Source organism: Tachysurus fulvidraco, chromosome 1, assembly GCF_022655615.1.
Source record: "Tachysurus fulvidraco isolate hzauxx_2018 chromosome 1, HZAU_PFXX_2.0, whole genome shotgun sequence".
Classification (NCBI taxonomy): domain Eukaryota; kingdom Metazoa; phylum Chordata; class Actinopteri; order Siluriformes; family Bagridae; genus Tachysurus; species Tachysurus fulvidraco.
The window spans coordinates 33157579-33184471 of record NC_062518.1 but is presented as its reverse complement, the minus strand read 5'-3'; the positions used below and the strand labels follow the sequence as shown (position 1 = coordinate 33184471).

General features: G+C 37.5%; 1 protein-coding gene across 3 annotated transcripts; it reads right to left on the bottom strand.

Moving 5' to 3' along the window:
* Window positions 1–1275: 1275 nt before the first annotated feature.
* znf638 (zinc finger protein 638) lies at window positions 1276–26893 on the bottom strand. 3 transcript variants are annotated; one of them, XM_047810134.1, is made up of 26 exons: window positions 26757–26893; window positions 15460–16981; window positions 14536–14597; window positions 14405–14443; window positions 13816–14288; window positions 13502–13686; window positions 11578–11730; window positions 11130–11228; window positions 10994–11049; window positions 10636–10901; window positions 10474–10505; window positions 10109–10243; window positions 9869–10000; window positions 9697–9738; window positions 9362–9499; window positions 7994–8122; window positions 7868–7893; window positions 7097–7718; window positions 5990–7066; window positions 5812–5877; window positions 4779–5684; window positions 4369–4675; window positions 3833–4204; window positions 3552–3680; window positions 3160–3281; window positions 1276–1535 (listed from the first exon to the last, which is right to left on the bottom strand). In XM_047810134.1, exons 1-26 carry the CDS (start codon window positions 26876–26878, stop codon window positions 1458–1460), a joined length of 7290 nt encoding a protein of 2429 aa, XP_047666090.1. In that variant the 5' UTR covers window positions 26879–26893; the 3' UTR covers window positions 1276–1457. The 3 variants fall into 3 exon arrangements, with proteins under 3 accessions (XP_047666090.1, XP_047666089.1, XP_047666092.1); XM_047810133.1 differs by having other exon boundaries at window positions 5990–7718; XM_047810136.1 differs by lacking the exon at window positions 26757–26893 and adding an exon at window positions 20885–21376 and having other exon boundaries at window positions 5990–7718.

Here is a 26893-nt window from a genome sequence, read left to right as displayed (position 1 = left end):
ATATGCTGTTGAATTCTTCTTTTCTTGCTTAAAGCTCATGGTCATAAAAAAAAAATAAAAAAAAATAAAAAAATGCTTTCATAAAGCATTTATAATCCTACAAACCTCTCATATCTTGTGAATGAAAACATCCAGTCCAACCTGGAGAAAGTAACTTACTGAAACCTTGACACAAGCACAAAAAGGCAGTGTTCAGCCTGTTTATTATAAAATTAAGTGATGCCCACAAAAATACAAAAGTATAATGTCTATTAAGACAGTGTTGATAATATTCACCAGTCTTGATGGAATTCAGTATTTTAGCATTGCTATATCACAGTTCCCTTCTCACACTGCGGGTTTGCAAGGGGCCAATATACATTTTACAGTTTATATTATTATGGTTAGCTTGCATGTCTTTCAATATAAGCTAGGTTACTTTTTTGTGTAAAAAGCTATGCTAAAGAACAAAGAATTTTGTGAAGTTTTTTGGGTAACAAACGCAACAAGACCCACAATAGGAAAGCTGTATAAAAGAATCTCTGTGTTCATATTAGACAGCAAGCAGAAACTAACAAACAGTGGCCAAAATAAAACTATTTTCAACATCTTTTATCTTCAACATGAGTATCATCTGACAAGAATTTGGAATATTCTAGTCTGACAAGTTTTGGTTCTTTGTTATTTACCATCAACATTTTCTAGATTGCTGACAAATAGATCATTCCATTTATACACAATGTAGTTCAAAGTCCTTGCATTCTTTGCATTAATGTATGTGTTTAAGTTTTAGTCATCAGGTAGACAAGGAAGGTATTTAAAATGAACCTACATTTCATGAACCTGCTATAAAATGTCTATTTAAAGTGTATGTAAATCCTGTCACAAGCATGGTCTTTTGCTTCCTATATATCAACCAGTTAATCAAGTTAAGGTTTGTTTGAGTTTAAAAGAGGAAAAAAAAAAACATATTAGCAGAGCATTTAGAAACTTAGTATAATCTTTGCAGCTTCATGATGGAAACAAAACCAAAAACATTACATTTATGGCATTTAACACACTTATCTAAAGTAACATACATTTTTATTTCAAGTTATACAACTGAGCAATTGAGGGTTAAGGGCCTTGCTCAGGGGACCAGCAGTGGCAGCTTGGTGAACCTGGGATTCTAACCTGTGACCTTTCAGTCAGTATTCCAACACCTTAACCACTGAGCTACCACATCCCACATCTATTTACTATATTTATTTACAAAGAGTGAATTAATTGAAATAATGAAAATAAAACATACCGTAGTCATTTATTAAAACATGTTTATTTCCATGTAACATCTAAATGAATTAACAAATTTCTGAAAGCCTTTGAATTCAGCTTTCAGCATGGATGCAAGTAGTCAGCAAACAAAAATCTTCAAGCTTTAACAACATAATACTGGACCCATTTACCAGAATGAACAAAAAAGAAAAATAAAGATCTATTTAATCAAATGAAGAATTTTGAGTGGATGGTGTCTGAGTTGAGCTGCCACTCTGAGCTTTGAGTTTTTCATAGTATTTCTGCAAGAGGCAAAACAAAACAGCAAACTATTAATTTCATGAATGTAAATAACAGCATCATAATCAGAAACCTAGGCACATAAGATTTGTACCATATGTACAGAGCAACAGTTATTAATTGAGTAACAGTGGAAAAACTACCAGAAATGTTTGATTATAAGTGCATGTCCAATCTGCAGTTTGGTCCGATGCCACAAAATATAAAAAAATATGCAAGTATATAACGTAGTAAATTTTAACTATACAGCTGGCCTTAAAGATGCCCTGCCACACATATTTCATTACTTTTATGGTAATGTCTGACGTTTACCATGGACTCTAACATTTTTTTGTTGTCTTGTTTACCTTGTTTCAAGCCATTCTAGTGTGGTATAGAAAGCCTGCCTTAAGACTCAGCTCGATTTGTGCCAGTTCTCGTTAATATTCAATGAGCTATGCTGCTTGGCTCTGATTGGCTAACCGCTAGGATATGAGAGCATGACTATTCATTCACCCAGCGCAATACTGTAAGTAACCTAGGCTAGAGGAAATTTGTTTACAATCACCTGGAATTGTGGCAGAATGGCTTCTTCAGGTATATCGACGTTCAGCCATTCTTGCTGTATAGGAAACTCACTGAGCTACATGAATTCTGTGGGCACGGTCTCAAGTGGGAGAGCTCATGAATAGTAATGAGCTCGATCATTTCTACGTCACTCTGGGCAGCTTTTCTAACTAACCTGATTTCTCTGCTTATTTCTTTTAAGTGGCTAGAACTGACAGGGGAGGTTGAAGTTCATTTTCACAATCCCGACACAACACAAACACATATGGATCTAACACATATCAAAAAATACAAGTAAAAACGGTTGTGTGTGGAAGGGCACCTTTAACACATTTACTCCTATTTTCTGTTCAAACAGAATGAAAAAATTCTTTCAACACACAAAAAATATAATTGAGCAGTATACAGTACAATCTGGAAAAAAAAAATAATGACATTTTATCCTGCATTTTAATTATTGATCAAACTGTTTGACACAGAAATATTCAACCAGTTCTTTATATTGGCTCAGAAGGCCATTGTACACAAATTAAGAGCTCAACCTAAATGCAAATATTAACTGGAAATTTATTGGGGTTTTTTTCCATTCATTGTACTGGCCTTTCCACAAGGTTAATTTTGTGCATTTTTGATTGGACTGCTGTGTGATCTGTTAAAACAGAAAAGCATAGCTGGCCAAAATTGGTGCTTGCATCATGACTCCATGCTCACCAGTAAAGAAGCACTATGAGAAGAAGCAGCTATGCATAAACAGCCTTAAATATCAATGACCTAAAGAAGAGTGTGCAAAAAATTCTCGAAAACGAGGCAACACACACGTTGTGTTTTTTGTTGTCACCTGAGGTGATTATTTATACAAGCTGGTGAAGACAATTATTATTTAACCCCTGATAAATCAACACAGACATGAAGGAGGGTGTACTTTATTTTTCCCCATGAATGTACATATACTGGCTAAATGTCCTATGATGCTCATGTCATTGCTGATATTTGCAAATTATAGTCTTAGAATAATTTGTTTTTCATAATTTTGCACTTCAGTAAACGTAACAGACGGCAAGATCTAGTGCAATGGCTTACCTGCATGTTTTGGTAATGCCGTAAACTGCTGCAGTGGGTTCTCTTTGCGGTTTCCTCATTACCATAAAACAAAGAGCAGAGTTTACAGAAGAAACCAGTCTTGGGAACCACAAAGTCCACACCTGGAAAGTCCACACAAAAGCACAATGTTCAAATCTGTTAAAGACCAGCAGGGAAAAGGGAGACCTGTCCTAAGCAATTCAGACTGTATGCCTACCTTTTCTACAACAGCTCCCTTTTCTTATACTTACTCTGATTATTTCTTTTCAGGTCTGATTATTCCTTTTCGTTATCAAGTGTTGTTTATTTTAGATAAACACCTTAACTCCTAACTTATTATCTCTATAACACAAACACATCATGGTTGCAATTTTATAGTAGTAGCAACTTACCGATGGGGTTATCTGGGGTGAAAGGGGGAAGAGTGAAGTCATCAGTTATAAAGGGCTGAGTGCAAGGCTTCTTAGGTTTTGGCTCCTGACTCAGCTCTTCCTCACGCTTTCGTTTAGAGTCCTCTAAAACTGAAAAAATGCACATGATGTAAAAAAAGAAAAAGAAGAAAAAAGAAACTAGTGCACCGTTTATACATCTGTGAGAAAGATTAGGATTAAAATGTCAGATCAAATGCTGACTTTAAAAAGTACCACTGCATCAATGAAATATTTCTCAATACCTTTTATTAGTGCTTTTTTTTCAGTTGTATCTTCAGCAGCAGTACTCTCCTTGACTGTGACTTCATCTACCTGTTTGCTTATATTAGGCTTCTCTTCCTCTGTTCCAGGACTCTGTGTGTTTGTTGAGGCTGAAGTTGCCACCTCTTCTACTAGAACCTTTGCTTCTTCTGGTTTGTCTTCTGGTTTGTCTTCTGGTTTGTCTTCTGGTTTGTCTTCTGGTTTGTCTTCTGGTTTGATGCTTATTTCTACTGCCTTTGTAACTAAAGGAGGCACATTATCGATGGAAGCTGTTTCCTCTGGAGGGATGTTCTCAGGGAGTTCCTCTACCTGGTTACTAGATCTTCCCCTCTTCCCCCGGGTAGACTTCCTCACTGCAGACAAAACCAGTGGATATTGTGTGAAATAGCTATGCATTTATTGACAGTTACTTAATGAAAAGACAATAAGCATTTTATATTGTTTTAATAACCTTCCTAATTTTGTAACATTTTTAAGAAACCGATAAAAAGCTCTTAAATGCTGAGTAAGCAATGACCTGGTGTCTGTCGAGCCCTCTTCTTAGCCCTTCCACTTCTCCTGGTGATAGGTTTCTCCTCTTCCACCTTCTCTTCCACCATCTGCTCTTGCTTTTCTTCCTCTTCCTCACCCACTTCATCCACGGTCACAAAATTCATCCTGCGTAGTGCTTCTAGATCACAAACATCCTCCTCTAAGAAAGATGATTCCACAAGCACCTCAGGCTGGGTTGATTTATCAACTTCACCCCTGGCATGATTGATTTTAGCCTGCTCACTTTCCTCCATTTCTTCATCACCTCTCGCCTCATCGAGTGTAACAAGAGTCTGTAGAGAGTAAACAAATTTCACGCTATAAGCATTAAATCATGTCAAATAGATGTCCACATAGCAACTAAAACAAGAGACTAAGTACTGGAAAAATACTAACCTCAGGGTTAAAAGAGCCTGCATCATCCTCATCTTCAACAATTTCATCAAGAGTGACCAGTCCCTGCAGAACTTTCTGCAATTGTTCCTCCTCAGCATCTGCTTCATCACCTCCCACCTCATCAACAGTTAATAATGCCTCAGGATTCTCTCCAGCCTGGAGTTTCAGAAGCTCTTCCTCATCAGCAAAATCTCCATCTTCACCTCCCACCTCATCGAGAGTTACCAGAATATCTTGGGGTAGAAGATCCTTGTTCTCCATCTTTTTAAGTTCAGCGTCTGACCTCTCAGGTTGGTGCTCTGCAGGCGATTCCTGTTTCTCTAGCTCAGACACTGGAATGGGCTGCTTTACTGCAAGGGCAGATGAATCTATTTGGTTGGGACCAGACAAATGAGAGGTCTCTTTATTTGGTGGCTCTTCATTGAAGGAGGGCTTCTCAGAATTCGCCGTAGCAATGAACGTGTCTTTAATCTCAGATTCTAGTTGTTTTGGTGTTAATGCTGCTTCCTTTTCTATTTTTTCCTCTTGGACATCACTACTAATTGCAATTCCTTCCAGCTTTTCTGCCTCTTTCTCTCCTTTGATTGGCTCAGACTTTACAAGTATTTTTTCCATTGTGTCTGTAGCTGCCTGATCCTCTGCCTCAATATCTGCAGATGGTTTGGACTTAGGTATGGCTAAAGTCGGCGGTTTCTTAAACTTTTCCGAACTAGCATTAGCACTGGATTTCCTTTTAGGTACTGATTTTGTCATGGTGGACTTGGGGTCATCCTCCAACTTAGAGTGTCCTGAGCTAGCTGGAGGAGTGTGCTCCTCTGCTTCCTCTCCTACCTCATCCACAGTTACAAACTCATCTAGGTTGAAGGGAAAAGGTTCCTCAAAGGCTTGCATCTCCTCTTCTTTTGACTAAAACATTTTTTTATTAAACAGAAATATATAAAAAAAACAACAACATTAAAAAACAGTAATAATAAGCATTAAATCCATGTATGTAGATAAATGGAAGGACAAACATGCAGATATTCAAAACCACCTTTCCAGGTCTCTTTGTTTTTGAATCACTCCTTGAAGAATGTGTACTTCTGCTGCCACTACGGGTCTATGTAGAAAGAAACAAGTAAAACAAATCCAAAGTCACCAACTACTCTAAAAAATACTTAAATTTTGTATCTGAAATAGATTTCTGACCAAACATATAAATACTTTCTTACCTTGTAGCCTTCTTCCTCACGCTCCCTTGACTGCCTTAAAACTGTGCTGCTCTCAAGTCTGGTCTTTCGAGATGCAGTACTTGAAGATCCTTCATTACTAGTGGCAGGAGACCCTTCTTTTGGACCACCCTTGACTCTATGTCTGGAAGAAAGCTCCCTTTCTGGTGACTCAGCTCTTTTACTTTGGCTCCTAGTAATTCTAGAACTCTGGGGTTTCCTTCCCCTTTCTTGATTTTTTTGCCTGTCAGTTTTAGTTACTTTCCTGTCAACATGTGGAACATTTTTCTCTGTTGAATTCTTCTCCGTTTCAGTTTTTCGAGTGGCTTGCTCTTCAGCACGTTTCATGGAGGACTGTAGACGGCACTGATGGACTGCGGCTTCAAGAGCCTTCAAAATCTCTGGTGTAACTGGTGGAAAGTCCAGTGTCACTTCATCAACTGGAAGAGACCCTTGCAGACTTGTAACATTTTCAGCCTGGCTTTGGTCAGAAGACTGTAGTGGGCTATCAGTTTTAACTGGTTCATGCACCTTCAGGTCATCCTTAAGTTGAACCTCATTCTGGGTTATAGGATTTATATTGACCTCTTTGTCCTCACTATACTGGATGGACTCCTTTTTGAAGGTCTGCTGTGGCTCATTTTCCAAACCAACAGGTTCCACAGTGCTTACTTCACTATCAATACTAGTAAGCGCTGCTGTCTTAGTGTCCACTATTGATTGCAACTGATCATCAGTGTCATCTGCTAGTTTATCTTCAACTTGTACCTGATCCATAGCCTGTGAAGCACATTTTGGTCTTGATTTAAAATATCCCTCCAAAGATGATTCTTCTGCAGGTTTTGTTGTATCCTCAGAGTCATTTTCAGCCTGCTCAGCTAAGTCAGTTTTTAATTTTTCAGAATGCTCATTTATGCTAACTGGTACATCTTCAATCTGCTCATTTGTGTTCATTTTTGATTTTTCAGTCTGCTCAGTTGTTTTTATTTGTGAGTTTTCAGTATGTTCCATTTCCATTTTTAGGTTTTCAACATTCTCAGTTGTTTCAGTGAGTAAGTTTTCAGCATGCTCCCTTTCCATTTTTAGGTTTTCAGCATGCTCCGTTTCCATTTTTAGGTTTTCAGAATTCTCAGTTAGGTTTTCAGCATGCTCCGTTTCCATTTTTAGGTTTTCAGAATTCTCAGTTGTTTCGGTTAGGTTTTCAGCATGCTCTCTTGCTTCAGTCTGTAAGTGGTCAGCATGCTCTGTTGTGTCCATAGAAAATGGTACTTCTTCAGTGATTGGAAGCACATCACTATGTCCTGACTCTTGTTCTTTGATCTTCACCAAGGTAACGTTTTCCATTTGGGGGTCAAATTTATGTTCTTGCTTAAATATGCCTATTTTGGATTCACAGCTTTCAATTAAAACAGTTTCTTTATGTGGGGTGTCCATTTGAGATTCATTAGAGTCACTTGGAATTGTTTTGCTAGATAAGCTGCATTCTTCCACAGGGCCCTGCATTGCAATTGCTATTTCATTAGTCGATGTAGCACTAGTGGATGTAGCTCTAGTGTCTGGCTCAATCTTTGCTTCGTTTTCAGTCTCTTTTTCATCATTTCCAGCGCATTTTTTAAGACCCGTCTTTGATTTAACACCGACAGTGGCAACATGTTGTGTGCCTAAAGTACTTGAGGGAGTTCCAGGAGTAACTGCATTTTTGCTCAGAGTTTTAGCAACCCGTTTATTAAACCTAAGTGGAAGACAGACAGTCTTATTTATATAGACACTCTGTTTAACAAATTTACTTATGATGAACAGTGTATTATTTTAGACATTCAAAAAGAACAACTTTTAAAAAACCATAAAAAGAGGTAGTAAACATGGTGTTCATTCACTTACCCTTTGGCATCAGGTTTCTTTTTAACCTGTAGGTCAAACAAGTGAATTTCACACAAATTATCCACTGAACAACATAATATAATTACAACTAATAACAGACAATTTTGAATTTAAATCCAACAATACCTGTTCAGGAGCCCTAGGCATTTTAGCAAGCCTGAACTGGAGCGGATTATTCTGTATGATGCATGGAAACTTTTGGAACCGTCTATAAACCGACCTGGCAACATCAGTGGTATCCATTTCAAAAATGATCTAAAAGTAAAAACAAAACAAAAATATATGACAGTTTCCTAGCCCTGTGATATTATTCACTGCCCTTACTGATTGGAAGTTTCGTGGAAATATACAATGACCACAAGAACTGCAATATACACTGATCAGCCAGAACATTAAAAAGCACCTGCTTAATATTGTTTATATAGTTAAAAAGCACCTGCCCCCCTTTGCCACCAGTGCTCTGATATTTTGAAACAGGAACTACACAAGAACTCTGAAGGGCTTTGGCATCTGGCACAAAGACAGCACCAGAATTTTTTATGGCCTGCAGGTTTCGAGATGGAGCCTCCATTGGTTGGACTTATTTGTCCAGAAAAACCTACCGATAGTTGATTGGGATCTGGGGAATTTGGAAGCCAATTCAATATCTTGAACTTGTCATGTTCACAATGCAATGCACATATGAAAAAAACATTTATACTAGAGCCAGCATTAGCCCTTCTGTTGGATCAAACCAGCGGGGCCATCTTTCGCACCCCGTGTGCACCAGCAAGCTTTGGGCATTCACCACCCTGTTACTGGTTCACCGGTATACTATCCATTGCATACCAGAAACACCCCACAAGACCCATTTTGGAGATGCTCTGAACTAGTCATCAAGCTATGATGCTCTGGTCATTGTCAAAGTCACTCAAATCTTTGCACTTGCCAATTTTTCCTGCTTCCAACACATTAACCTGAAAAACCGAAGCTTATATTGCCTAATATAACCCACACCTTGAGTGATTTAAAATGTTATTCAAAATCGTAGTATGTTGAAATAAGTATCCCAAAGGTACATGTATGGTCTAGTATTTCTGGTAGATTTCTGAAATGTCGATCCGGTCACCCTTTTCAGCTAATATTGCCAAAAACTACATTTGAAGGCGTTTTGAAGGAGGAGTCTTGCATTTGCTTCACAACATTTTAGAGAAATGTAAATGAAATGTGGAGTTAAGGGAATGGTAAATTATACTGTATTTTGAAAATGTGTATGTAATAATAATGAATAAACAAGTTGAAATTCAGCAAGGTGCTTGTTTACAGTGAAAGAGTGTGTACCTAGGCAATAATGCTCTCTTCCTTATCTTGCTTTAGTACGTCTCAGTACCAACATACCCCTTTGCTACACACTCAAATTTTTAACTTTTTCTTCAAAAAAGACTACAAACTTTTTGTGCATGGTATAAGCAGGCCAAAATGAGATGCAGCAATTGTTCTGCATTATATACTTACCCTTCCATTGAGGGCCAGAGACTGCTTATAGGAACCAAAACGTTTGATGAGGTTGTGTATTTCAGTGATTGCTCCAACCTTATATGGTACGTTATTGACAGAGAGGAGACGCTCAGGAAGCGATGCAAGATCACTGGGCTATGGAAATGCAAACAAACAAAAAAACAAAAACCACTTAATTTAAACTTTAGTAGTACTGTACAATTGTGCATTAACAACAACAGAAATGGAAACATACAAAGTACAATGTGTAAACATAAGCTGTCTGAATGCATTCAAAAGAAAGGGTAATGAGAAAAGCTACACAGGAAAAAAGGGATTGCTGGTTTACTTACAGACAACATATCCAATCCCAGCAGAACTCTGAATACTGATTCCTGGACAAAGAAGAAACACAAATTTATTTTCTGATATAAAGCTAATCATATTTCAATAAATCATTCTTCCCCACACACAGTTTAAAATATTTATTCAACAAATAAACCAATGCTTTGGTTATGTGCTTACAGTATTATGAAGATCAACAGGTTTGTTCATCATTGTAATTTTTATCTCTTTCTCCTGTAGTTTTGCTGGAGTCTCTGCATATGCCTTAACCAGTGCCTCGGCTGCCATTGTATTAGGCATTTCCAGATATGCCTAAATAAAGAACATATTTAATTATCAGAAAATTATATCTCTGAAAATCTTTATTAGATCATTGTTAATACTGCCCATGTACACTGGTGGTCTGAAAGGTATGTGTACCTTGTGCTGGCTGATAGCAATGACAGGTTTTAACATTAAACCATGGGGACTAGCAAGATTTGTGAGATCCTCTTCAGTAATTCCTTCCTCTGGAAGACCAGTTATCTCAACTATATTTCTCCTCCATTGGACCTCCTGTAGATGTAAGACACATTAGAGAGTTTTAATTTAAGACCAAATTATTAGTTGTAATCATTTATTACTTATCACTATTGATTTCTAATTATTTACATTTGATTCACAGTATCAGGATTGACCATTACAAATTACAATAGCTTATTCAATAGTCAATTAGTAAGCACTGGTGAAAACTGCTTACTGCAAACAAAGGCAAGAAGAAAACTTTAGAAAGTAAAATGCCATACCTTCTTTACAATCTTTTTAACTGGAGTTCCTCCTACATAAAAAAATAAAATAATAAAATAAAATATCTCTCTCTCTCTCTCTCTCTCTCTCTCTCTCTCTCTCTCTCTCTCTCACACAGTAGCAGAAAGAAATTTAAGATGCTAACAGTTACTGAAGCTCACCTGGGCCTTTTGTTGAAGGCTTGATCTTGAAATTCTGTTTCCCTTTAGCCATGTGCGACTTAGGAACCTCCTTAAGTTTAGTCACTTGCGACACCTTAGGAACATACTTTACAGCTTTAGCTGCTGGTGGCATCTTGGATAGATCTTTAGCTTTAACTGTTTGCGCTCCCTTAGGACCACTTTTAGTTTTAGTGGTTTGTGCTGTTTTAGGCACTTTGCCTTTTGCTGATTGGGACATCTTGTTTGTGCCATGTTGGAACTCCTTTCTGTGGTGTGCAATTAAGTTAGACCATAGCATTTTAATTTGCAGTGCATCCTCTGTAAATCTACTTCATCACAGATTTAAGTTAAAACTTACTTCTTAACAATAGGCATCTTCTCATGTTCAGAACACCTTAGTTCAACCTTGGCCTCCTATACACAAAACAAACTTTGTATGAAAGCTCATCTTTTTTAAAATGCATGGGGCCTAATAATGACCGCTTAGACAATACCTTCTCCATGCAGATTTCAATAAGCTTCCCACGCAGCTTCAGGTCTTTACAGCTGGCCAAAGCTTTGGCATCTTCCTCCCTTTCCATACACACTGAGGCCTAATATGGAGAAGGTTTATTAACAAAGACTGGCAAGAGTAATGCAGTTTTTATTTAAGCCAACTAATTACAAAAGATTACAAAGCCTACAGTTACATAAATATTATCAACCAAGTCTTATGGTAAAAATTTGTCCATACAAGAACCCAGTCTACAGAGACTCACTTAAACAAGAGTGTTGGATACCTTCTACATGATCTAGAAAATATGTCCGGCAGTTGAAAATCTATGTTAATGTTTTAATGCTGAGCATAACTGAAAACATTTAATAAACACCTGACATTAAAACTTAACACAGAAAACCACATATCAATAAAATAAAAAACACTACAAACACAATTCACAATACCTCAGAGATGGCTTTAAGGAGAATGGCGGTGTGAATTGCCCCAAATGGCTCAACAGCAGCAACTAGCTCTTGGCGTGTAGTCCCAAAAGGAATACCCTTTAATCTTAGCAGACAGGATGTTCCAGGACCGGCAGGCTTCTTAGGCTTCACACTCTAAAAACACAAAAACAGTGAAATTGATAGATCTTTCACACACACACAATAGCTCCATGCTGTAAGTACGTGCATTCTGTTTTCTACTGCAGTTGGCTTAACCCTGGTCTGAAACGCAGGATAAAATATTTACTTGATGCAAGCCACAGTCATCTAAAAATGTTACCGAAATGTTCTGTGTTCGAGATGCCAGTGGTGTAACTAAAAACTATAAGGAAATGTAAAAAATAAATTCATGATTGTTTTCTGGCCACATATATATATATATATATATATATATATATATATATATATATATATATATATATATATATATATATACACATACACTGTACACACACACTTTTTTTTTAACTGATACGTGTGACACTTGTGCATTTTAGGAGCAGGTCAGACAGCAGTAGAACCAGTGTTGACGACATACCTTCAAACTTTCCACATTCAAATCACTGCCAAAAATGATGAAATACTGAAAAAGTTTACAATAAAACCAATAATGACACCTTAAATCAGGGGTGTCAAATCCAAACTCTGTAAGGGTCATGCTGAAGGTTGTGAATAAAATCAGGGGCCAGACATATATTTAGAGAATTTTTTATTTATTAAAGCAATAGTGTATTAGTGCCTGTATTAAAAAACTCAACTTTCATTAAACCGTATTGATTAAAAAAGGTTTTATATTTAATTTAGATTTGGAACACATTTAGACAACATCTGTGTCACAACACAGGCTTCATCAAAACAAGAAATAAGGTCTCTGATCAGCATAACTGCATAAATCAGTACATCAGTAGCCTACTTTAAGACAGTAAAACAGTACTTTAAAACAGTACTTTGAAACAGTAGCTTATTTAAAATCAGTAGCTTAAAACAATTTGAATTTCAGAAAACTTTTTGATCAACAAATGATAGATATAACTACCACATGGCAACAAAGGGTATTTTATGTGGGTTTACAGTAAATGCCAAACATAAGAAATTATTCATTTTTAACTCTTACCAGACACCCTGCATCTTTTCCTAGAAACAATCTCATCTATTTTAGGACTAATGTCCTTTGCCATAGCCACTTTCATTACGGAGACCAGATACTGGTCTGTGAGGTGGGATATATCCATGCTTCCACATACTAATCATGTTTTGTTTCAAAATGCCTCCTAATATTACACTCTTTAAAAACTGCGAGTGCCACTTGACATATGAGACACACTGGCTTATAGAATAAATACTCTGTTTCCCATCTTGGTTGGAATTGCCGATATTCACTGTCCACTTTTCTTTTTTTAGACATTGTGCTAGTCACCTGGCCCACCTCAGATAGCATTTATGTTGTTTACAGTTATTCGCTTATTCTCTGGGTTGAGTGAAGAGCGGCAGCGCCACCTGCGTCTCAATGTTGTAATTGTCACAGGTGTATATTTAAACAGAGCACGGACCACATTACAATGATGACCAGAATTTGTTGGCGGGCCTAATTAAAAGTCGTGGCGGGCTGCGGGCCTTGTAATTGACACACGTACCTTAAATTATGAATTTACCACTGCTAGTCCTTCAACTCCATAACTGCATGCTTAGTAAGATTAGTAAATATTAAACAAAAAAGGCAAAGGCATCATACCAACTAGCTAATATTTTTCTCATCACAGCAGCTGATATACAATAAAAAGCCATTAAATAAAGGAAAGCATTCATTGAAAAAAAAAGATTTTGTTATAAACAGTATAATGAATATCAAATTCATATCAAATAATCATATATTGTCATTGACTACCTTGAAGCTGCTTGACTTGGAGGATTCACTTCTTTTAGAAGGAGGAGATGATGATCGCTTTCTACCACTCTTTACTGAAGATGACAAGGAACTGTTCCGCTTCTTGTCTAGCTCAGCTAACAGTGCAGGGGCCAATGATTCCACCATTGCCTTAAGAGCACTACTGTCAGACACTGAAGATAATTCTGTTATAGAAGGGAGAAATGTGGAGAAAATGTGATTAACATTTTGTAATCATAAAATAATAATTTCATTTGTTTATTTATTTTTTACACAATTACTTCATGTGAAGAGACTGTACTTCCTGATTTTACCTGAAGACTCCAGAAGTCTTTTTGCTAGTCTTTCACTGCTGCTTGATCTATGCAAGCGAGAAGGACTGCTCCTTCGGGGGCTTATTCTGCGAAAACTCCGTGGAGGAGAGCGCCTACTGCTGCTGTAGCCTGGTGACCTTGATCGTTGGTGTGGTGGGCTACGAGACCGCTGGCGTGGAGGGCTACGAGACCTCCGGCGTTGAGGGCTGCGAGAGCGCTGGCGTGGAGGGCTGCGAGAGCGCTGGCGTGGAGGGCTGCGAGAGCGCTGGCGTGGAGGGCTGCGAGACCTCCGGCGTGGAGGGCTGCGAGACCTCCGGCGGTATGAGGGTGAGCCACGACTTTTCCTGTGGGGTGATCGAGACCGGCTTCGAGAACGTGTGCGGCGGTACCTCCGAGGGCTTCTGGACCGCGAGCGGGAACAAGACCGTTGACGATGACTAGATGAACCATGGTGGTGCTTGGGGCTAGGAGTTCTGGAACAGTAAATGTGGACAATTCAGGGTTTAGACTAAGAGGTTACAACTTTGACTTAGTCCTACAAGTTACACAAAACTATGGCTCAAAGGTTCATAGTAAAAAAACAATATACCTTGTAAGGGAAACAGTCTCTGCATTCCAATCTGGATATCTATAAATAAAAAAAAAAGAAAATAAGCATATCTTCAACTAAATGCTGATGCAATTTAAAAAAACTTTTAAATAAATAAATTTAAAACGTACTGTTTTCTGAGACGTCTACAACTCTCAATGTGAAGAGATGTGTTCTGATGTTCAATCCAATCCTGTCATTAAAAAAGGTATACTTCAATATACACTGCATAACCCTAGTTTGCTGCTTAAAGTTTTGAAAAAAATATGCCATTAAAAGAAGGATATTATTTAAAAAAAAAATATATATATATATATATAAATAATGTATCAATCTTAAACATCTAATACAATAGAATGATAAACAAGCAGTTATCAATCATATATTACAATATACATTTAAACAAAAACTCATCTGAATTATCACCTTTAAAAATAAAAATATCTAAGATGAAAGTCCAAAGCATGTTTCATAACATTTTCTGAAAGTCCCAAATTCGCATAGGCAGAGAGCTTATTAAAAAGCATAGAAAAAGAAGTTATAAAAAGTAAAAAAAAAAAAAAAATGTCCTTCGAGATATCTTCTCACAGGTCATCATGATGTTTGCATGTTCATCATCAAATCAGATTCAGTCTGAAACCCAGGCTTCTGATCAGACTGTTCCAGCACACTTTATGCTTTCAGGGACCCATAGACATCTTCAGGAAGTATGAAGCAGTCCACTTTCCAAAGAACCGTAGCATAGTAACTCACAAACAGTATCTTCAATTTCTTTGTTACACATTAAAAATAGGATTTCAACACAATCGTTGACCTCTTCTAAGTTTCTTTCAAGTTTTGTAATAGCATCATCACAGCAATTCTTTTAACATGCTCCCAGTTAGGAGACAGTTAACTAGGTACAGTACATTATCATTCTTTTATTACTACACTGGGCTCACTGTGATACAAGACACTCAAAAACAATGAGTCACTTCAGACAAACCAGAATTTATACAATAAATTTAATAGAAATCCTTCAAAAATGAAACGGTACAAAAATTGAAAATACTCACCTTAGTCTGGACACATTCTACGTTACATAGAGAGCATGTATGGGGAAAGATTCTTGGGCTAGCAGCTGAATAATCATTCATCATGGTCGGAGTTGGTAACCTCTTTGCAGCTGAAGTTGGGACAAGAGGTGGAGCAAATGCAAATGAACTTCCAGAGATCATCGGGACCATAGAAGTTAGAGAACCAGCAACAGCGGACAGAATCTGTGGTGGACGACTGATGGGCGATGGTACAGCCGTGGAAGTAGACAGCCTCCTTGGTATTGCCTTGGCACCTTGGAGGTCTAGGCTTTGCGACGTGGGTCTTGGAGCCATCACTGGAGGTTGCTGAAGCTTTGAAACCATAATTGAAGCTTGTGCAAGACCAGGGGTAGCCATGTTTTGCTGCGGACGCTTACTTTTTTCAGCATTACCGAAGGTGGAACTCGTGACTTCCCTCCCATACTTGACTGATTCTTTAGTAAGGTGGTCATGTGCATATTTGTCTGCTTGTTCCTCAGGAAAATCATATTTCCTAGCATGTCCATAATCAATAACTTGGCCCTGTCGTGCATCAGAGACCAGAAGATCAGATGATCTTCTTTCACGTTCAGCGATGTTCCTTGTGGCCTTGCGCATGCGGATGTCTCGCAAAATAAAAGGCAGGTTGTCTGGAGTCAATTGATCATCAGGGTAGTGGCTAAGAAGCTCTAGGTCCTCACTTGAGAGTCCAAAGTTTGCTAATATGCTGCTGGCACTCTCTGGAGTGTAACGTGCAGGGTGATGTTCTGAAGGAGATTGGCTATCCAAACCACTCTGTCCTGCACTGCTGCCAAAACCCGAAGACTGAAACCTCTGTGAAGAATTTGAGGAATGGCCTATACTTGGTGGAGAAAAAAGTTTGCTTGGAGCCTGGTAACCAGTCCAGTCCACATCATCAGATCTTCCTGAAACACTGGCTGCTGCATAACCACCACCTCCTGGAGGAAGCACTTTATCTCTGACATCTTTCTTCAGGCGGGGATCTACTGTTCTCGGCTGGTGAATCATTTGGGTGACAAGACGCACTTCCTCAAGAGCTCCACGAATGTTCATATCTATAGATGTATCAAGGCTGTGTGAAATCTGTGGCTGACGCTGACTCAGTGGAAATGACATCTGCTGGTTTGTTGTCATTCCCCCACGAGTACTAGACATGGAGTCAGGCGTAAGGCGAGCTCCTGCCAAGTCCAGGCCAGACTGTGACCCAACACCATACTGCCCCGCTGCACTGGGCCTCTGGCCACTGGAGAATGGCCCCCCACGGGGATTGTACATGGGATGGGACATAGCAACCTTGATCAAGTCAAGAAAGGTCAGAGCAGGTAAAGCAGTAAAATGAGAAGTGAAGTTTCTGGCAGTAATCACATTCAGCTGGTGCAGTGCCAACTGAGCCTTTATATGGGCCAACTGGAGGGAGACAAGGCCAAACAAAGGCAGACTCCCAAAGTTGCTCAGGGAATTTGTAACAGGGGGCACACAACTTTCCAAGAACAATGCAAAGCTGAAAAAGTTGAGGGAAAAAACACAGACAGGGTTACTGGCTTGCCGTTTTCAACTCCAGAAAGCGTGACGGAAAGAAGGTTGTAATCCCTGACCCGACCCCACCCCCATTTCTCTCTCACATATTTAAGATTTGTCTTTCTATCGTATCCAGAATATAGATGTACACTGTTAGTGGTCATTTAGTGAACAGGAAAAACAGCAAACATAATTACATGAATGAAAGGGGAATATGTAGCTGAAGCAACAAAGTGACAGATGATTATACATTTTCTATACAAGTGTGCAACAAGCAACAATTAACATCCAAATTGAGATTCTCAATTCTATGCAAATTATGCATGATGCTGTAACACTCCAAACCTTTGTCTATTGAACGTATATGTGCACATAGCGTATTAGCCATATGTTTGCATTATCTTTTAAATAAATAAACATATTTTAAAGCTTTTTTAGTGCTTTGTATACGATTGCGTTACAGTCAACAACATCTGAAAAGCTGAACTGCTCCCATACACCAGACCTTAAAGATCTGGGAGGATTTTCTGGATCCTGCTTGTTACTAAATGGAACACTGATACTTTTCTTAAGCCAATACTAGCTAGTATGGTAGTGCATTAGGTCATGAAAATTGCTGTGTGTTGGAGAATTACGTTTCATCGCAGGTGTATTGAATTTAGAGTGCTTACTATAAATTAAATAAAGAGATATGCTGCATCATTACACCCCTAGGAAGAACGAACATTTCAGGAGACAACTGCCAATAAGGTGTGATAGTTAGGTGTACTTGCAAATAAACTCTAAAACCAGTTTAATCAGAAATACCCACTGTTCTATTTAAGACAAAAATATGACTGAGGGGGGAAAAACAATACAAAAGGCCCATATGATTGAAAGTTAAATCTTCTTAAAAATGCAATTTATATATCTTTCATCACTCATGAGAAACATTGTTTAACTCGGATCTATATTTAACACACGTGATCTAGCAAATCAAAATGATGCAACATAATTTAGGACTGGAATGGTCAATGTTTAATATCAGGGCTAGACATAAAATGACAGCAAAGTCTAATTTAAGTGAAATGTGTTATTTACTGCTTTGGGAAAAATAAAATTCCATTTCTAAGGTTTCATAATTCATAATAATGTACAACCAACAGGTCTGTTCATCAGTTCCCTTTTATAACATATACCTCAGGCTCCACATTATTCAGACTTACCTCAGTTTACTGCACTCACCCATGGTTTACAAGAACCAGGGTAAAAAACAAACAAACAAACAAAAACACTACAGTTATTTTCACTGGAATCAGCATTCAGACTCTTCACAAAGTGCATGCTTTATTGTATTATAGGTACATTTAAAATGGATTAAACTTCATTGGCCATTAATGTATAAAAATAATTGAATCTAATAAACCATAATGATATTACAAATGAAAAACTAAATAGGTTTCTAATAACTATTAAGGCCCTTGTCTAAGGCACTCCTAATTGAGTTCAGGTGCATCCTGTTTGCTTTCATTATCTTGAGCTGTCCAACGATGACTTTACTGCAGTCCACATCTGGAAGCTTCAATTGACTGGGCTTTTGAAAGTCACATATCTGTATGTATAATGCCCTATGGACACCATACATGTCAGACCGAAAACCAAGTTAGGATGTCTAAGGAACTCTTTTTAGACATCATTGCACAAATTGTGAAGAGAAAGGTATCGGCGAAGGTTTAAAACCATTTCAAACTTTGCACAATGGGCTCATTCATTGTAAACTCGAAGATGTCTGTAACCACCAGCAGTCTTCTCTAGAGCCAAACCCAGTAACCAGGCTAGAAGCGCATTGGTCAGGGACGTGAATGATGGCTGATCTAACAGAGCTTCAGATGTCCTCCAATAATATAGCAGAACCTGTATTAAAGGACAACCTCTCAGAAATTCTCCCAATCGAGCCTTCATGGAAGAGTGGCAAGAAAATGGCATTCCTGAGTAAAATGTATATGACATGGCACTTAAAGGTTTCCTGGAACATGAAGGGAAAAGGTTATCTGGTTTAATGGGACACACACACACACACACTGTCTGGCAAAAACCAAGTGAGGGTGCATCTAAGTGGCCCAGAAAAAGAGACTGTATTCAAGGGTAGGGTGAATACAGCAAAATACAGGGTCCAACCTGAAGCATACAGCCAGGACAATGCTGTAGTGGCTTCAGGACTGAAGTGTCTCTGAATATCCATGAGTGGTTAAGGCTAAAGTTCAGACTTGAACCTCATCTCAGAAGAAAAGTTGGCACGTCACAGATGGTTCCCCCATCCAATTTGGTTGAGTTTCAGAGGATCATCCAGGTAAAATTGGAGAAACTGTCCAAATCCAGGTATGCAAAGCATGTAGAGACTAACCCAAGAAGACAAAGGTGTAATTGATGAAAAAGGTGCTTCTACAAAGTACTGAATAATGGGTCTGAATAATTATCTAAATTTTAGATTTGCAATATATTTGCAAGAACAAAAAACAAAAGGCTTTTATTGTTGTTATAATTGTGCATAAACTGATGGCCATGAAAGTAAAAGCACCTTTTAAATAAAGCCTATAATACAATAAAAATTGTGCAAAAAGTGTCTGCATGTGAACTTTCAAACTGTGCTGACTCTTTCATGCTACACAGCGTTAATCACTTGTGATCGGGTGTTTGTGTAACGTGCAGACCCCTCTAACCACCAATCACTCGCAGAAGAGGGTCACATAGTACACAATGCTTCACACCTGATCCCCAAATCCCTCTCACAAACCCATAAAAACTGAATGCGATTGTTCTTAAACATTTGTCCCATTGACTGTCAGTATTGTATATGAAAGTATGGGACAGAAATAAGAAAATCTGGAGGAAATATTGGTTGAAAAGATGGAAGCGGTAAGGATTGTCTGAAAAGTTAAGAGAACTGGAGATATAGTACAACAAAGCAGCCATTTTATATGGTTCTCCAAAAGAAATCATCAAGATTGTTTTAATTTTAGTGGCCAGGCCAGGAAAAATTAGACAAAATAATTTCGGGAAATCAGGGCTAAACTCATGAAGAGTGCCCAAGGCTTCATGGACAGACAGAATCGTAACCTGAGCAAGCGAACAAAAAAAAAAAAGTCACAGTTTATAAATTGCATTTCAATCTTACAAAGAACAACAGATTATAGTTCAATATTGCAATTTACTGCTATGGACATATTATCGTATAGATAAAAATGGGATTTGGAGGAAAAAATACTGATCATTTTTATTCAAACAAAAACCTGCATTATAACAAAACAAAGAAAGGGAAACTCAGTAAAAACCTCAAAACACATTGAATATCAATTTGAAGTAGAAAACACTAGGCATTGTGGGCTGGATTTAAAGTTAACGCACTTTGGGTGTTTGTTTTCATGCCACAGTGTTGAATGTAAATGAAATATAAAGGTGTCAGTTTACTGAGAGACTGAAGTCTGAACACACTCGTGTTTGTTTACTTCACTTCACATCCCACTAAACACTCAACAACTACAAGTTAATCAACACGGAGGTTTTTAATCACCGTGTTATGAACTGAAACGTTATAAAGAGAAAACCTGCGTAATCACGAGGCTAGTGTTAGCATTAGCTTTTTTGCGTCTTAAAAACAACAAAGCTGACAGGTTTAACACGTATACAAAAATCCCGGACGACACTAATTCAGATTCGGGTTGTTTTTTGTCCATAAGTTGGTCATTTATTGCACCAGACACACAGCCGTGGATCATATAATATGTAAAAAAGGCTAAACGGTTGACAGGCCTCAGTCTGTTTGGCCTACTCAGGCCGTGTAATAGATACCAGATGTTTATATAACATCTAACGGCCAACATTAGCCGCGTTTTTCTATGAGACATACCTCGTGTTTACGACCTGTTTTTTCCCCGCAAATCTAAGTCGATGGAAAGCGACATTTCTTGAACGCAGGGATTATTCAGCCACACGCTCCTTTCCTCTCTATCCGGTCACAGCGAGAAGAAATCAGGGTAGCGCTGCAGACCAGACCATCTCAATCGATCACAGATACATAGAAGGAAGTAGAGGTAGCTACGCCTTCGTTACTAAACGTGTATGTTATATAAATGCGTCCTATTCGAAAAGTATCCACCATATTAAAGTTTCTAAGCTTTTATTTGTTAATGCATACGGCTTTACGCATACGGTTAACGCTATATTGTGCATAATGTATTTTGTGTAAGCGCACAAGTATTTCCGAATGTAACGGAACGGTTGCGTAATATTAATGCGCCATGTTTCTATAGGAACAGCTACGCTACGTACACAGGGACTTGACGTACACAGACACTCCAAATAATATAAGACTAACAATAAACGGCTTTTTATAAACATTTTTTAGCAAAGACATTCTTGCATGTATGGAATGAGTCCCGGTTATAAGTTGTAAAGGGTGGTGAAGAATTTATATCGACGATATAATGTAAGTGAGAGAAGGAACTATCTTGTCTCGCGGATGTGTCTCACAACATTAAATCTAACTATAAAATGTTAAAAAGCTTGAAGAATCATTCAGTAATAAACTAAACACGTAATTGTTGGCAAATCACTGTTCTATAAGCAGAATATTACACTCTAGTCTGTGCGGTAATACGAGAATAATTTACATATGCGGCGTGTAATGCGGCACAAGTGTGCTTGTCCTTACTCGGAATATCCACTAGATGGCAGCATTTACATGTCTAACCAGTGAAATCTGCCAGGCGTCACTGGCAGTGAGTATGTCTGCGTTTGGTTTGTGCAGAATCGCATTCCTATTAATTCCCATCTAAATATTGGCACAAATATTCCCCCAAAGTCATAATTAATTAAACCGTGTTTAAGGTTTATATCCCTATTCAAAAAGGCATTATTATATTATTATTATTATTATTATTATTATTATTATTATTATTATTATTATTATTATTATTATTATTATTTAGCCATTTTCCAACCTTTCTAACATCAGCATTCTAGCTTTTTAGCTTTCACTATCTATCTAAAGCTATGGATAGTAGCAACCTTTCTTGCTTCTAGACAGCTGTAAAATAGTATATTTTATATAAAGCAAACTGGGACACATACTGTACATCGATCTCATGATTAAAAACAAAACATTATTTCATATTGAATTATTATTAAATCAAATGCAGACTGTCAGGTTTCATCTGAGACTGCATCCACCTCTCTGGGTAATAATTTGATAGTGTCAAGATCTGACTACAAGATACTATACTATACAGCTGGATAACTAATAAACTAACTATAAATCAGACTGAAACAATGCCACTACTCAAACCCTATCAACTTTTTAAAATAGGATTTTGCTGATAAGACCAATAACTGACTGAGCCAAGTCATGTGACTGCCGGTGAGGTTACACATAAGGACTAAGATATTGGCTGGCATATGAAATGAATGGTCAGGAGCTTACTCAAATATTTATCCATCCAAACTAAGTTCTAATTACTCTGCACTAGAAGAATAATATCTCTACAACTCCATCATCTTATCTCCTACATGTTTGTACATATTCTTTGAATGACTTGCCATGGTGAACATCCAAGGCCTGCATAGTGAAAGACTATAATCAAGAGGCCAAGAACATCTATCAGTAAACCGCAGGTAGGCCCCAGTGACAGAGTGAGATTTGGCAGTTGCAAGAGTATTTTGCATATATTATAGTCATCAAACATTCTATAATTTTATCACCTACCTCTCTCACTCACTGCACATTTGTCAACTTGTCTACTGCGCTGCATGTTGTGGAAGTAGCATGACACCACTTGCCATTTGTCTCTGTCTGTCAGCCTGTCTGTTTGGCAGAACCAGCTAAGAACAAATGTTTTTGGTCTCCTGTGGCCGGTTAGGCAGACAGATAATCAGACATAATAAAAGCAAATGTACCCTAGGATTTAATGGGAAAGCACAGAACTCAGCACCTCTGTCTGAGCCACCTCAATCTTTTGCTACATGTAAAGCCCTGCTGACATGACAGTCATTGGATACTCAGCTCAAACCACAGCAGTTTGCACCCTAGTCTTAATGATGTATAAAGGTGTTGTTATACATGTAAAATAAAAAGATAGGCCAGTACAAGATCAAATATAATCTTTACCACTCTGTACTGACATACTGCTTGGCTACATCACAAATACGGTAATGAATGACATGAATATGAAGTAAATACTCAAATATTACATGAAACTATTGATTTGTTGTGTTGTAGACTTTCACATTAAAGATATATTAAAATTAGAAGTATTATAATTTAGGTTTTGAATACTAGAGGTGTCTTTAGTAGAAGTATGTTATTGAAATCAAAAGAAAATTTTACATTTCTTAAATCACATGCATTTTCCTGTTGGTTGCATGAATAAATTAAAACAAATTACACATGTGGCATTATGTCAGGTATTTTTTCTCTGTGTATGCAATGCAGAAGCACCTATTAAAAAAGACATATCACAAATTTCTTTTGCATTTAAAAAGAGTTTGATTTGTGACAAATAAGTGGTAAATATGTACTGTACATTTTCCCCCATAATTAATTTTCCCAACCAAACACACACACACACACACACACACACACACACACACACACACACACACACACACACACACACACACACACACACACACACACACTCAATGTGCTACCTGGCCAACACACTACATTAGTGAAGTAGTGGCCTAAAGGTTAGAGAGTTTGACTCCTGTTTGACTCCTGTTGTGGGTTCGAGTCTCGGGCCGGCCACGACTGAGGTGCCCTTGAGCAAGTCACTGAACCCCCCAACTGCTCCCCGGGCGCCGCAGAATAAATGGCTGCCCACTGCTCCGGGTGTGTGTTCACGGTGTGTGTGTGTGTGTTCACTGCTGTGTGTGTGCACTTTGGATGGGTTAAATGTAGAGAACGAATTCTGAGTATGGGTCACTGTACTGAACCGTATGTCACACACACACACACACACACACACACACACACACACACACACACACACACACACACACACACACACACACACACACACACAGAGGCACACAGTTTATGTCCATACACAACCACGCAAACAGGGTAAACTTGTAAATGGTTTGATGGCTCCCATATATAGATATCCAGCCATCTGAGGTCATGGTAAGACTCATAAAGAGTGAAGGTCACCCAAAGCACTGACACATTCTTGCTGATCATTTGTTAGAATTTGAAATAAGAATATATCATATACAACATAAGAGTAACTTAATAAAAATGTAAAAATTTCAATATACTTAGCTATTTAGAATCTGTATAAAGTGCCTCAGGGCTGCAAGATATACTTAGATATACAACACCTGCTATTATTGGAACTTTGAAAATCTAAATTCAATTTAGATATGAAGTAACACAGCCAGACTGCAATTAACACATATACCTCTGTCTGGGAAGAAATGCTGAGCTTGTCTCATGGATCTTGAGTGGAAAACCTACCTCATATTTATTCACTTTAGCAGTACTATGAGATATTGGGATGTATTTTCTTTAACATTAGGAACCATTCAAAGAAACATATAATGATACCATGGCCTAATTTGGATAGATTAAAGATAGATTAATTGGTATCATGGGCTCATAAATCAGGATATCATTCTCAACACAGGCAGGTATCTTGACAATATAAGCAGACTGCTTGGAGATTCTTTTACATAAACAAACACACACACACACACACACACACACACACACACACACACACACACACACACACAGAAAGAGAGAGAGAGAGAGAGAGAGAGAGAGAGAGAGAGAGAGAGAGAGAGAGAGAGAGAGAGAGAGAGAGAGAGAGACACAAAACTATAAAATACATATCAGGCAACAAAAAATATGGCGGATATATTTTATGATCATGGAGGTCATATGTTCCTGGCATTTCAACATGCTTAAATTTCATCTGCCCTCTAACTCATGGCCTGAATGTTGGGTGTGTGTTACACTTTTATTGAGTTTATGCTTAGCTTGACATGACTGGCCTTTTACCTCATGGGTGTATTTTAAGTCAGCACCAACGCATTATAGCATGTCAAGAGATGGACAATTATAAAAGCACAATAATATTGTGTTGTTATCAGTACAAGAAAATGTAGATTTCAAAAACAGACTTTGCAATCAATAATTTGAAACTTTGTAATTATAATTTACTTGTCTGGCAAAAAATGTACGGAAATTTTAGTTCCTAAAGTATATAGAGAATGCTAATGTGAACATCCCCCCCCCCCCCCCCCCCAAAAAAAGCCATTTTAAGCAAACCACAAATGCCAAAAATGAAATGAGCAGAATGCATTGTACTGATTCTTTTAAAACTACAACCAACCATATTTAATATAAACATTATGCCACTTACATCACAGGTCGGATTATATATTATTTATAACGGCTTTTGTCACTGGACATTGTGCTTGGCTTTGGCATGTTCCAAATGCCGTAAATGTAAATGTAAACAAAATGTGAAACCTGAAATGTGTCCTTTGATATATCTAAAATTTTACAGATTTACAGCAGCAGTGGCTCATGTAATAGTGGTTACCGACTGAGGCAGAAAGAAGAAAGAGAGGAAAGCAAAGCCTTTTTATCTACATCATGAAATGGCAGAAGCTGCACCATTCAGCTACCAGAACAATATTCCTCTTCTCCTTAACATACAATTTAAAAGTTTTTAATCTGTTTCATTAAAAAATGTTTTAAGTCTAACAGCTGAATACACTATATTATTGCTTATGTATAAGTCAGTGTCTCTCTCAGTACAAGTGAGATTAATACTGTTGACAGTGTAATGTCAAGGCTGGCATTTAGTTTAAATTAGAATAATTATCAGTCATGAAGATATTAAAAATGAAAAAAAAAATTTTGTAATGTGACACAAAGATCTAGACAAAATCTAGTAAAAATTTATAATTAATACATTTTATTTATATTATTATATATTATAATCATTCAATAGACATAAGTTTAGACTGTGTTTCTTCCACTTCTTTCACCAAAAGTGTCTGAGACATAAAATGTGCACAGTGTCTGTACAAATCAGTGTTTTTTTGTTGTCATAAAGTCTATAGTAACTGTGGTCCCCAAAGAAAAAATTAAGTTAAAATGATCCTTCTCTTTATTTCCTCTTTGACTCAGCAAAATATTTAATCAAAGAAGCATTCAGTGCGATGCTAATTTTGTCCCTTAATTAACAATATAGCTTTGCCAGAGAAGCCTACTAAAATACTGAGACTGCTATCTGTCCGCTGTTTCTATAGTCTCTCTAAAGTATCATACTAAACATACTTAAATGTTTAATAATATGCTTGCATAAAACTTACATCTTATACTAATTTATGAATGCATACACAACCTTGGTAGAACATGTGATAAAGGCACAGCTATTAATAGATATTCAGAGAATTATGCTAAATGCAACCATAGACAATATTAACAACAAATTAAAATACATAATAATAATAATAATAATAATAATAATAATAATAATAATCCAAACATGACAAAACATCTCAAAGACTTGTATTGTTAAATTGTTAGTGAAATTATAATACACAGCTGAACACACAAATGTTCACATAACATTATTCAGTCTTTCACTCAAATGTTATTTGATTTGGTTTAACACTCTAAACTTTTTATTTCTATTAATGTGCCCACCAAATTCCAATCCATTACAAACTCATGTTAAGACGATATAACCAAGACTATATCTTACCGATTAGGAGCATCAGATCTGGTTAGAAGTGCCACATTGTTGGTTTGTTTGTTTGTACTGTTACGAGTGAGTGTATTTGCCAGTCCATTCTGGGCTCTGAGCTTCTTTTTGCCTTTTATCATATCTTCTGCCCTGGA

What these genes read in the sequence shown, in the direction of transcription:
- znf638 (XM_047810133.1), bottom strand. Translation starts at nt 26,878, where the DNA reads ATGATAAAAGGCAAAAAGAAGCTCAGAGCCCAGAATGGACTGGCAAAT. An exon ending in AAGACTTCTGGAGTCTTCAG is followed by an intron (nt 13,687 to 13,815) that starts GTAAAATCAGGA and finishes CTTCTATAACAG; the next exon opens with AATTATCTTCAGTGTCTGAC. An exon ending in AAGATGCCTATTGTTAAGAA is followed by an intron (nt 10,902 to 10,993) that starts GTAAGTTTTAAC and finishes TGCACACCACAG; the next exon opens with AAAGGAGTTCCAACATGGCA.